We start from the raw sequence: 12,985 nt of genomic DNA, 5'->3' as shown, positions 1-12,985 counted from the left end.
GCCAGCATTTGCTTGAATTGCAGAATGGAGTTCTCCCTCTGTCTAGTTTTGGAGCATGACATTACTAATGTATTGCAGCTGGCCATCTCAGTGTATAGCTTATAGTAACTTTCCGAATAACAATTTCAGGGCGTTAATTAGTTAGGATATGGTGACATATAGTGGCTCTGTCTGACTTTGTAACCAAATGTCTGCCCAGTGATCATGGGTCTTTATTTTTGTAAGCTTTGACTATTGAAATTACAGATAATAAATTACATATAATTAATTTATATACTGCTAAATGTAAGAACCTATTTTGAATGTGTTTAGAGTAAAAATCACTGAGTGCACAAAAATTATTCTATCTCTGATGGAAAAAGTGAGTATGAAAATACAAGCAGTAGTTAACAAAGCATGAGATGTAATATTTGATGATGATCCTTTTAAGAATGCTATTGCTATCTGTGTTTCTCCAGGTTCAAAAGGACAGAAAGGATCTCCAGGCTTTCCAGGACCATCAGGTGACCCTGGTCCAACAGGCTATGGTGGCTTTCCAGGTGAAAAAGGAGACCCTGGGCACCCATCTCCTGGGCCCCCAGGAGAACCTGGTCCAAAGGTATAAAGGCCATGTCATATTAAGCAATAAGCAGAGCCTTTGACAACAGAAACAGAATAACATGTAAGCAAGAGTTGCAGAGTTTGCAGGAGATCGGTAGATGATATCTTAGTGATGATACATATGGAAATCCTGTTACGTCATTATTTAGGAGAACATGTTGAGTTCATTGTATTTCATTTTTCTTGCAATGCAAGAATTTCTTATTTGTAAAAATGGAGTGTCTTGGAAATAGCATTGTTTCTGTAAAAGTTACTAATTTGCTAAGAACAATGATTTGTACCTAAATAGTCAATAGTAGAAATACTTGTACATCAAGAATTTCAGAAAAATTATCTTAGCAATAAAGTGGTGTGATCTAAAATTGTTCTGTTGGTTTTTGAAAGTCTATTAATAGCATTTTTTTCTTAGGAATATATAATATAAAAAGTAAGTTAGAAAGTTTTACTCCATATGTCCTGGTTGTTGAACAACTGTGAATCTTTACATATGAGATAATTTAAAATAAGTTGCTGGCTGTAAACTGTACTGTAACTCCTGTAATTTGTCCAAATTATCTGTTAGTTTCTTTATTAGCTGCGTATCCAAAAAGGGATTGCTGTTGTGCAAATTTGTAGGAATTCAATGAAAAATGTGTGTTTTGTTATTTTGTATGGCTGCGTATTATGTAAGGAATGTATTTTTGGTTCAAAAGAGGAGCTATTAGAATAAAATTGGAGAAAAGTCTATGAAAATATCTTAAGACTGAACTTGGTTTGTACAGATTAAAGGTAGAGATTGCTCGTTAGATATGTCTAAAGGATCAGTGGTGTTATTAGAAGACTTCATATTAGACTTCATATGTCTTTTTTGATTTTTATCTGAAAATCATAATGAACCATGATTAAACTTAAACATTAAAATTATCTATTTTTCTATTGTTCATATACATGTAATGTATTTAATGCAATGTGATTCTTTACCTGTTTGTGTGCAACTGCTGTTTCTTAGGGAGATACAGGTGCTCCTGGACTTTTGGGCAGCAAAGGAGAAAAAGGGTCCCAAGGTCAGCCAGGACATAAAGGAGTACCAGGGCCACATGGGATCAGAGGAGAAACAGGAGTTGCAGGAATTCCAGGTATGTTTTGCTTTGAAGGAGTGTTGAGATGCTGACATGCTTCTAGAAGAAGAGAATTTCTCAATAAACTATGCAGGGTGCCTGTGGGGTGGCACATTTATATTAAAATGTTGTAAATGTAAACAGCTCCTTTGTAGTCAGCACAGCCAGGCTGGCTTATCTTAGCTAGAGATCTGTCCCAGCTGGCTGAAGTAGAAACAATAGCAGTGTTAGCAGACTGTGTCTGGGCCTAGTGCTGAACTGAATTCCAAGTGATAATGCCAGTTTTCCTCCCCCAAATTCTTTCTTCTTACAGGGAAACCTGGACCTCCTGGAGGTGTTGCTGTTAAAGGACAGCAGGGTCGCCCAGGACAACAGGGCATTATAGGCCCTCCTGGTATGGTATATAGCATCTCTCCCAAATCACTGCCCTCTAGCTTGTTATTTTCTCTGTGATGAAGCAGTAGATATTCTTCTGAGCTTTTTAGAACTTACCTGATATAGTTGCAGTCTCTGTTTATGTTGGTAGGAGGCTCTGTTTACCTTCTCCAGTTCAAGCTAAGGTCTTTAACAGCCTGTTCTCAATGTTGTCAGTTCAGCTGAGGCAAGAGATTTTAATTTTGTTTCACTGTTGTAGAACTTACTGCTCTTCTTTTTCTCAGTTCAGAGTTCTCAAGATGCAATATCCACATATATCGTAGGAATGGCTTGTTTTACCTCCTAAAAGGGAATAATAAACTCAGATGTAGCTAGACAAGGAGGAAGAATAAATTAGAGTTGAAAGAGGGGAAAGGCAGAGTTGCAGTCATTTATTAGAACAAACAAAAAGATTAAACCATTTAAAAAAAACGTAAGGGGGAGTGTGTAAATATGCAGCAACAAAGGTATGCAGTGTAGACTTCATTAATGTTGGTGATGGTCATTATCTTCAAAAAGCGTATTGAATGTTCTGTTATGCAGATCCTTGTCTAAATTACATTGCAGTTTTGTAGTTCATATTAGTGAACTTACACAGACGTAGCAAGAGAGTTAGCAAAGATCAGAATCTACTCCCTGTTTACAGGAAAGTTGAATTTTTATGGAGAGGAACCATACTACCTGTATAGATTCCCACCAGCATGGATTAAATCAAAGGCAGAGTCCTAAAATGTCTTTGAAAGACAGGAAGTTAATGCCTGTGGAAATAGTGGGAGTGCTAAATTTCTTCAAGTTCAGTGGACTCAATAAAAGTTATATTCTGCTCTTTACAAATGCTTATATACCAAGATAGTTGCTTCTATCCTTGCAGTAGCTGCACTTGCACTAATAAAATCTTTAAAAAGGGGATTCATATCTTCTCTCTTTGTGTAAAATAATAGAAATGAAAATTATACTGTGGTCCTTTATAATTCACAGGTGCTGTTGGATACCCTGGAGAAAATGGACTTGTTGGTGAAAGAGGCAATCAGGGTCGGGATGGTATGCCTGGTCCCCCAGGAGTAAAGGGAGAACCAGGTAACAGCAGTGAAATATTTTCATTCTGTTTTAAAATTACTTTTTTTTTCCGTAGCTTAACTGATAAGGATTTTTTGGGAAGTATTAATAAGGAGCTTTTGTGGAGCCAAAGATGTGTTAATAAGTAGAAGGCTTTTAAATTGCACATAATTCACTGTTTTTCTACGTAATCGTACATGCTGTTAACAACACAAATGTATGTCACTCCTCTATTATGCATATGATTTGTCATAATTTCCCCTTAAAATATTAATGTCTGCGAAAGCATAAGTATCACGTGGTTCTTATGTGTTCCATCTCAAAATAATTAAGAGAACCAAAATCTTTTTAAAGAAGTCTCAGCTCTTATGTGGAAATAGGATGAAACAAATCAGTGTTTACTCACACGAACAGTGAATGGCCTTTGAGTTGTAAAATCTTTCACTTAAATATCACTCCTGATGTCATCAGTATCCATACATACAGTCCTCTGCTGAATTCTGACAGAAAATGTTTTCATGTTTTACAATGAGAATGTTTTTGTATATTAGTATTTACAAAAAATATATTGGAAAAGCATTTATAGTATTTAATAAGTCTTTCCATATTAAGTTTTGAGTAATCATTGTTGAAATTATAGGTATGTATGTTTTTTCTTTTATTTTTCTTAGTAACTAACTTAAATACAGATTTTTATCCTGCTTTTTCCCGCTGGAAAAAAAAAAGGCAAATCTTATTATTATAGGTTGTACCTTAAATACAACTGGTAAATAAGAGTTCCCAGTTTAAAGAAAAACTTACAAATATCATTTGTATTTCTGGATAGAACCAATGGAAAATAACCAATAACTGATATTACATATATAACTAAAACCTATGTTTTGATTCAGTGAATTTTGAAGAAATGTATGAAACATTAGATAACTGTGATGTTTTCTAGCAATTATTCAGGACTATTGAGTATAATATGACCTAACATTTTGTAGGGGCACCAGGGAGAGGTATCCCTGGCCTTCGAGGTGTTCCTGGTCGTAGAGGTAAGTTGTCTTTTCAGAAAGCAGAAGCATTGTTTTTAAATACCAGAATCATTAATTGCATCTTTAAAACACCTCCTGCTTTTGGCTATTTAAATTGGCACTTAGTGTCAGAGGAAATAAAGAGTGATTCTGTGCTTATGATCAATTATTTGGATTATATGTTAAATATCAAGAATTCTTGCTTGCAAAGTTAAGACTATTGTAAAAGGAAAATAAAGGAACTAACTTCTTTGGTTTTGAGAAGGCAATATGCAGATTCTAGAGCTTTTGAAACATTTGAAATACATATTTGATTAACAGTGTATGTTTTTATGAAAACAGATGATGTTGCTGAACACCAAGCATAGTCTGTAGGAAAGCTATGATGGTGCATTTTAATTTACTTCACTTCCTCTTTTTTGTTGATGCAGTCACAAGGAGAATGGTTGACTTGAGGGGGGCACTCTTTCCATATTTTAGGTTTCACATTGTGCTTACAGTACTGATACAAATCCATTGATCTGCTTTACTTAAAAAAGAAAAATTAATAATAATTCTCCCTCCATATATAGGCCCTGTGCTCTTAAGGTTGACCTTAAAAAATCCGTTTGGAATAGTCTCTTATTTTTCTGTACTCATACTGATGCTTTTATCTGGAATTTAGTTTAATAGGATTTGCCAGTTCTGATGTTCAAACTAGCATTTCTTGACTGTAGCATCAAGCAATATCCCCAACTCTGGTCTTTCTACCCTTCTTTCAAGTTTCTTCCATTGTATGAGCAAACTCTGAAGTGGAGTTTTAAAAGAAGTGGTGTGTACACTTCCTTGCAGTGAGTCACGTCTTCTCACAACCATTTTGCTTTAGGGTAGCAAGGTGGCTTTGAGGATTTAGCCGTACAAAAAAAAAAGGCTGCATTCCACCTTTGTGTTAGAGTAGACACACATACTCTCTGTAGTCCTGTTTCTAAAAGCTATCATGGCGTCTCACCATCATGACAGCTCTCCTCAAATATATTACTTATACTCTGCAGGAATCAAAGGGGACATGGGGCTGCCTGGTTTTCCTGGGCCACCAGGTGTGAAAGGTCGTCAGGGTGATCAAGGACCCATTGGACCTCCTGGCTTAATGGGGTTACCTGGATTTCAAGGTGCAACAGGCATGGCAATTACTGGCCCAAAAGGAAATAGAGGCCTTGCTGGTGCAGATGGAAGACCAGGTGTGTTGTTATAACTCCTTTATCTGAAAAGATATACTGATAATTGAAAGCTGAATTCAGTCTGTCTAAAACTCAAAATTGAAGGGGGTTCTTCCCCAGACATCTTCATAATTGAACAAGTAGTTCCTTTACCAATTGATGCAATGTTATCATTGCAAACAGCAGGATGGTCTGTACAGTATGATGTAAATTAAAATAATGCTAAGTTTTTTCAGTTCACCCAGTTTTGCTGCCCTCTGCTGCAATCTGTCGGACAGCTGAAATCCAGCTTAAAGAAGTGAAATATCGTGTGTTATTCCAAGCATAACTGCAATGGAAGGATATTAAAAAATGTAGTGCTGTTAAGGATTGGAAGAACTCAGCTCTGTTCTCAGATTAAATTAATAGTCTACAGAAAAATTAGTGGTTTTTTTGTTGTTGTTGCTGTTTTATAATTGATCTATTTCCTTCGGAATTGCAGAGACAGTAAACATGAAGTACCATTACAGAGTTGCTGAATGTTGTACTGTGTTTTAGGTAATGTATGTGAAATGCTGTTGGCAGTGATCTTTAGGTATTCTGTTTCTATACAGGTGCGCCTGGTTTTCAAGGGTTGCCTGGTCTTCCCACTCCCAGCATGAAAGGAAACAAAGGTGTTAGAGGGGCAGATGGCATACCAGGGCCAACAGGTCCAACTGGCGACAGTGGTCCTCCAGGTCCAAAAGTCAGTGAAAGAAATGCTACTTGTTTCTTACTCAACCGTTAGCTTCAGTCTTGCCATGAAAATAACACCCAGAGGAAAACAAATAAATGCATAATAGGGGAAAGATATTAAAACAGATACAAAAATATAGTTTATGTAGACTTAAATGTACCAAAAAGAAATTATTGGGTCTTTCTGATATGTTGTTTCCTTGGCCATTTAGTATTACAGAACAATGTTAACAATAATATGACTATATCTAACATGCTCATAATGGAGCAAATAATTTTAGTTGCAGCATATTCTGTGGACACAATGCTTTAAATATTCTGAACAAAAAGGAAGTGCCTATGCTGCTTCTTGTTTATCATTGATGTTATATGATTTGCAGGGAATAGAAGGTCGACCAGGTTATCCTGGTGCTAGAGGGGACCCTGGTTTTCTTGGATTTCCAGGTGTAAAAGGTATTCATATATTTACTACGTACACTTCTATGTGCCAAATACAGTAACTTACATGTTGTGTTGTAATGGTATGATAATTAGAAGTGCCACATCACTACTAGAAGATGTGATTTTTGGCAACATCTTAGTTATAGAACTCAACAGCATTTAAAAGACAAAGCACTGGGTCATCTGCTTGCCAGAAGAATAGACTCAATTATGATCTCATTCACCAGCTTATCGGTAGACAATTTGTAAAATGTACTGGCTTTATAAATTTCATGTTCCTAAGGGTTAGTTGGATTTAGTGGATTTTAATTTTAGCTGGCTAAAAATCCTTTTGAAACTTTCTTTTAGTGATTTAAATCTGATATAGGTTTGCATTGCTCCAGTATGTTCATTTTCAGTTACATAATTTACAATGATACAAAATTGTCAATACTGGTTTAACCCAGTGCTTTGAGTTCCATGCAAATTGTGTACTTTAAATTTGTGGTTCTAATTTGAAAAGTCACTGTACAGACAGTAATTCTATTTTCTTAAGCCCTCATTTCTTCACATAGTCGTATCTCCTGACTTAATAAAAATTCTATTTATTTATTTATTTCCATCAGAGCTGTCAAGAGAATAACCTGGATGAGAATAACTATATTTTACACTGTAAAAATAATTGCTTATTAGATTTCAAAGATTTGAAAAACTTTACAACCTTTCTAACAGTCATCAGCATATCTGATGGGGTTTGAAGGGAGTTGAACTGCTCTATAGGGAGATAAACATCAAAACAAATTCTTGTAAACTGACTGCACTTGGCCTATAAACTATAGAGTAACAAAAGCTATGTAGAAGTGCACACCCATATTTCAAATTAATCTACTGACCGCAAGACACTTAAAGTTCTGAACATCTGACAATTGTTTTGACATTTCAAACCAGAAAGACATGTCTTCAATCTCCCTTTTTAGGAGAAAAGGGTAATCGAGGACCCCCTGGACCACAAGGTGCAGAAGGGCCAAGGGGACCAAAAGGCCAACGTGGTAACTTGTTATAACTCTTCTCATTCTAATAACAGCTAACTTATCTTGATTTTTTGTTATTATTTTATTTTGCTTGTTTTTTTTTTAATGTAAAGTATCTGGCTCTTCATTATATTTTTGCTGCTAGGTCCACCTGGAGTCCCTGGGAGAATATTCTCTGTCCCAGGAAGCAAGGGGCCTCCTGGACTGCCGGGAGTCCCAGGAACACCAGGAGATCAAGGAATTCAAGGGATTCCTGGGCTACAAGGTAGTTTATATTTTTATCTCTGTACTTGTTTGTGTGTCTTGTTTGATGGAACACTTTTTGGTTTGGTAGGCAAACATACTTCTGCATTGAAAATTGACATGTTTTTAAAAATACTTCTCAGCATTTAAAAATAGCTATTGGTGCCTTGTCAACAATACTTTGTTGAAAACAATACTTTTCTTTTACACTTTTCTTAAATTTATTTTATAAAGGAGCTATGTTATTTATGGAATTATGAACTGTGAAAAAGATTATTATGGCCCATTATTATTATTTTAATATTCTTATTATATAACAGGCTAAAAGAAAAAGCTATTTGCTTTGACTTATGTAAATGTTCTTTGTAAGAATAATATTCTTCTGCAGTACATTCAGTATTTCCTTGTCATCTTCCTGATGTGAAATATGGTGACAGTAACACTACTGACAGTCTCAAAATTTACAAAATTTGTGCTGGTGTTTTTATTCTAACACAGCTATGTTCATGTAGGGATTTTAAGTTTACTGATTGGCAGTTATTAATATCTAGAATAACTATTGCTATATAAATCTGTTTTTTCTTTATTACGATTTTAGGACCTAAAGGAGTAAAAGGTCTACCAGGAAGCTTTGGTCGTCCAGGTCAACCAGGACTGCCTGGTCCAAAAGGAGACCGGGGACTTCCAGGAGAAAGAGGTACAGGAAAGCAGACATCACTGACTGCTACCACTGAATCTATAGATAGGCTGTATTCCCAATTTCTTTAAAGCCTTCCTTTTGTATATAGTGAAATTCTGTAACATTTGCAGCAGGTTTAGGGCCATCAACACATGCAAGCAGTTGCTTAGTTTTTAATAGATGCATTTTCACAACTGAAATAATAATTTACAAAAGTGTGCCTTGACTGTGCTCCTCTGTTATTAATCACATTTACATATCCGCTTGAAAATTCATTCAAATCCCTAAGTATCAGTGTGTCTTACTTGGCATCAAAATGGAACTGAATATTTTTAGCGAATCACCATAAAACAATTTTACTTTAACTTTTTTTTGTAAAAATGGCTATGATTCTTTGAAATATCTCACATTGCATCATTTAGAGCAATAGTAAAGCTACCTGAGCTAGGTCTGAAGGAATTAATACATCTAGCAACAAATACTACCCATTTTGAAGTTTCAAATTTTTGGTTTACTTTCAAGTTGTTACCCTAATTTAAGTAAAGTAGGAACTCAAACAAAATGACAATATTTGCAGTCATGTTTTTCTTCCCCTCCGCAGGACAACCTGGACTGATTGGCTTTCCTGGTCTACAGGGGTTACCTGGATCACCAGGTACTATCATCACTGGTTCAACAAGAAGAGGTTTTATCTTTACCCGGCATAGTCAAACAACAAAGATTCCTTCGTGTCCGCCAGGGACATCACAGATCTATGTTGGCTTTTCGCTGCTTTTTGTTCAAGGAAACGAACGAGCGCATGGACAAGACCTTGGTACTGTATTAGTAAAACATTCATATCACCTTCAGTAGAGTGCAATAATCCAAGTTGTTTTCATGAAAACAAACTCACATTGTGTCTGAGATGAACATTGGTTCCAACCATCAGTCTACAGAGCAGTCTGCTGCTCTGAGACAATTCAGTAATCATGGTTTGAAAGACATCTTTTCTTCCTGCACTCTTATATTCCTTTTTGCTCTCCCTACACATTTTTCAGGAGGAATTCAGTTATTTATGGATAGATGTCTAACATAAATGTCCACAATATCTATGTAGGGTTGATAGTAATGTTACAGGGCCTGGGAGAGAATCTTATTTTTAGAGGCCAAACTGAATGCCCTAGGGTGTCAAAAATAGCATTAGAAGCTTGTGTTTAGGTAGCTGACTCTCTGCCACTGTGCCAAGGACTGATATCACTCAATAAGATAATACTTTTAACAAATTTAATTTTTAGCCCTAATATTTTAAATAAAAAATTATATATATATATATGCCATAAGTATTTTGTTTTCCTATAATTTCACTGTATAGATGCTTCTCTCTTTACAGTTATCAATTTTTTTTAATTCTTACTGTAGTAGACGATCCCATCATGGGTCTCTTCTCTTTACTGTGCTGTATATAATCTCATTTGTCACAAATTTTCCTCTTGTGTCTTTTAGGAACAGCTGGTAGCTGCTTGCAGAGATTTACCACCATGCCATTCTTATTCTGTAACACCAATGATGTTTGTAGCTTTGCTTCTCGCAACGACTATTCATACTGGCTGTCAACTGCAACAGCAATGCCAGTAGACATGGCACCGATTTCTGGCAGAGCACTAGAGCCCCATATAAGCAGGTAAGAGTATAAGAACTTTAGTTCTTCTGGCCTGCAACCATGCATTTGTTTTGAACAGCAAACCTTAGACCAAGACCTGCCCATCTCAGTAAGTACAAGCGCTGCTTTTAATTGCCTGATTTTCTCACCCGAGTATGTCAGATATTCAGTGATACCCTAGGAAAAGTTAAGGTACTACCACAGGCTTAATCTGCACAGCTGACAAGAGAAAAGCGCACACGTTACTGATTGCAATGATCAATAGATTTTTTTAAACTATTGCCATACATGGTAGAGGCAGGCTAAGATGACATAACAGCTTCAATATTTAGATAAATAGTACAAATTAAATTCTGCTTCCAATTACATGTAATATATTTACTGTAGCTGATGAAGAATATTGTAAATTGGGGCTAAAGGTTCTCTGCTATGAAACACCCTTGTGAAAATGTGGGCCTTTCTAGTTGCTTTAAGTTAGCTGAGAAGGATGAAAAGCCTCTTAAGAGGGAAAGCTCTAAAAGTACAAAAGACCAAGAGTAGCAATATCAAAAATGGGAAGGCAAGCTTTGCACTCTTCCTTCTAGCCTGCTGTACACAGTTATTGTAATCTAGCTTTATCGTTTCTTCATTTTGGAAATAATGAAGAATAATTTTAGCAAATAAAGGTACAGAACTTTGATCTAAACCATAGTAACATAAGTAATGAACACATGAAGAAGGCAAAATTTAGCTTGTTACTTCGGTAAAGGCAGTATTAGGAGGGTCAAATGTTCTGGGATTAATTCCCATCTTTCACCAGTTTTTGTTTAGTAGAGACGTCAAAGCAGGTATTTAGGTTACCTTCAATTTACTTATCTTCTTATTAAACAGAGAGAATGTGTGCAAGTGGTGACATCTGTAGTAAGCCCTGCCATTTGGTAACTAGTATCCCAGCAGATGTGTTTTTTTTTTTGTCTGCTTACATGTTTTCCCTCAACTCTACACTGAATGCATGTGCGCTTCTTACAGATGCATTGTCTGTGAAGGACCTGCAATGGTAATAGCAGTTCACAGCCAAACAACTGTAGTTCCTGCATGTCCAGAAGGCTGGATATCTCTCTGGAAGGGTTTTTCTTTTGTTATGGTAAGGATAAAAAAGATTGGAAATACTTATTTTCTGTCCTTTCACTTTCAATAGCATTTTCATCTGCTTTTAGTGCATTTGTGTATTAATGATTATTAATTATTTTTTCTTTGCCTATAATTAGACAATAATTCTATTAACTCTTATTTACTGTCAAAGCATAGAAGCAGAGAATATTTTAGATTGGAAAAGACCTCTAAGATGAAGTCCAGCCATTAATCTAACAATGCCAATCTACCACTAAACCATGTCCCTAAAGAACACATTTCCACGTCTTGAATGCCTCCAGGGATGGTGACTCAACTACTTCCCTGGGCAGCCTGTTCAAAAATAGGAACAACTATTCTGATCTGTCCTCAAAAATAGGTGACAGAAGGAAAAGGGGAGATGAAAGGAAAACCACAGGATTCTAGTGTGTCAAAAATAACTGCATACTCTTACACATTACACTAAACTCTAGGAAGCGCAGGTTTGGGGAGCTAGGTGATTAAAGCAGTCCTGACCACAGATATGCAATAATACGCTACCCACTGCTATACCCAGCTCTTCTTTTATAAAAAAGTCCTCTCTTAGGACCAAACCCTATAGAAAGCTAAAATCAAAACTGATGCAGTACATTCTCTATAGAGGACTGCCTCAGCAATTTTGATGCCATAATGAGATATGACTGAAGAAACTTCATAATGTGCTTGTAAAGTGAGAACTGAGTATGGGAATAAGGGTGTATCTGTACAAGGGGATGTGGCCCTTCAGCTTTGTTATCCGTGCCTGTGGCATGCCATAGGAATGCCAGCAAATGAGGATGAAAGAACCGAAAACCTCTGTTGTAGGTCTGCATTTCTTCTGCTTGATGGAAAGTTCTTTTAGGTCTAATGTGAAATTTGTTGTCTCTCCTGGGATTTGGCCCTAAGTAATAATAAACATCTTGGAAAGGAGAGATTTTTTTTTTGCAGCATTGAGCTAAAATCTTTGCCTTTTTAAACATCAGCAAATTAAAATGGTATTTTTCTAGTGAAATTTCTTCTGTCATAAATTTTAGAGCTATTCTACAAGCATTTACCAACATCAGAGATTGAAAATGCATTATTTGCTGTTTGTGTTTGGAAAAACAATCAATGCAATAAAAAGTATGAACACAAACGTGCACACACCCACAAAATACTGGATTTGGTTTATTTGTAATTCGGTTACTGTAGCCCTCAAATGGACAGAAGCCAGCTACTTTCTAGTCTTTGTACTGGTTACATTTTCATGCCTTCTCATATAGCAGAAAAAGGACTTTGCAAGAACTCAGAAATAGCATAACTGCTTGAATTTTCATGAGGCTTCTGTGCTTCGTTATAAGTCTGATTAAAACCAATCTATGCTGATTTTTGTTTTGTTCAAGAAACAGCACAGAAAATATGGTATGTTTTAGAGATTATTTTTTTTTTGCCAGCAGATTGCTAAATACTGATGTACATGTTCTCATAAAAAATGTATTGGTGGTTACAGTATACAAGTGCTGGCTCAGAAGCTTCTGGCCAAGCGCTGGCATCTCCTGGATCTTGCTTGGAAGAATTTCGAGCCATCCCATTCATAGAGTGCCATGGCAGGGGCACGTGCAACTACTACACAAACTCCTACAGTTTCTGGTTGGCATCACTAAATCCACAAAGAATGTTCAGGTAAATTGTACTTTCTTAGCTGTCCCACCCCTGTTTCCAGCATCCATGCTGCAGGTGGCTGAGAAGTCCCTAACTGCGGGCGCTCCCCTA

General features: G+C 36.3%; 1 protein-coding gene across 3 annotated transcripts in view; it reads left to right on the top strand.

The window, feature by feature from the left end:
• Window positions 1-12,985, top strand: part of COL4A3 (collagen type IV alpha 3 chain) — a 67,727-nt gene that overhangs the window by 51,378 nt on the left and 3,364 nt on the right. For 2 of the 3 annotated variants that reach the window (XM_040567384.1, XM_040567386.1), the window contains 15 exons: window positions 459-598; window positions 1,589-1,715; window positions 2,011-2,091; window positions 3,090-3,188; window positions 4,154-4,204; window positions 5,215-5,400; window positions 5,973-6,103; window positions 6,474-6,546; window positions 7,491-7,562; window positions 7,690-7,809; window positions 8,386-8,484; window positions 9,068-9,280; window positions 9,949-10,126; window positions 11,114-11,228; window positions 12,723-12,895. In XM_040567384.1, the coding sequence (XP_040423318.1) occupies window positions 459-598; window positions 1,589-1,715; window positions 2,011-2,091; window positions 3,090-3,188; window positions 4,154-4,204; window positions 5,215-5,400; window positions 5,973-6,103; window positions 6,474-6,546; window positions 7,491-7,562; window positions 7,690-7,809; window positions 8,386-8,484; window positions 9,068-9,280; window positions 9,949-10,126; window positions 11,114-11,228; window positions 12,723-12,895 (1,858 nt within the window). The remainder of the gene's footprint in view (window positions 1-458; window positions 599-1,588; window positions 1,716-2,010; window positions 2,092-3,089; window positions 3,189-4,153; window positions 4,205-5,214; window positions 5,401-5,972; window positions 6,104-6,473; window positions 6,547-7,490; window positions 7,563-7,689; window positions 7,810-8,385; window positions 8,485-9,067; window positions 9,281-9,948; window positions 10,127-11,113; window positions 11,229-12,722; window positions 12,896-12,985) is intronic. The other variant, XM_040567385.1, reaches the window with a different exon arrangement.

The sequence above is a fragment of the Cygnus olor genome, chromosome 9 (assembly GCF_009769625.2).
Source record: "Cygnus olor isolate bCygOlo1 chromosome 9, bCygOlo1.pri.v2, whole genome shotgun sequence".
Classification (NCBI taxonomy): Eukaryota; Metazoa; Chordata; class Aves; order Anseriformes; family Anatidae; genus Cygnus; species Cygnus olor.
This window is presented reverse-complemented; position numbering and strand designations above follow the sequence as displayed.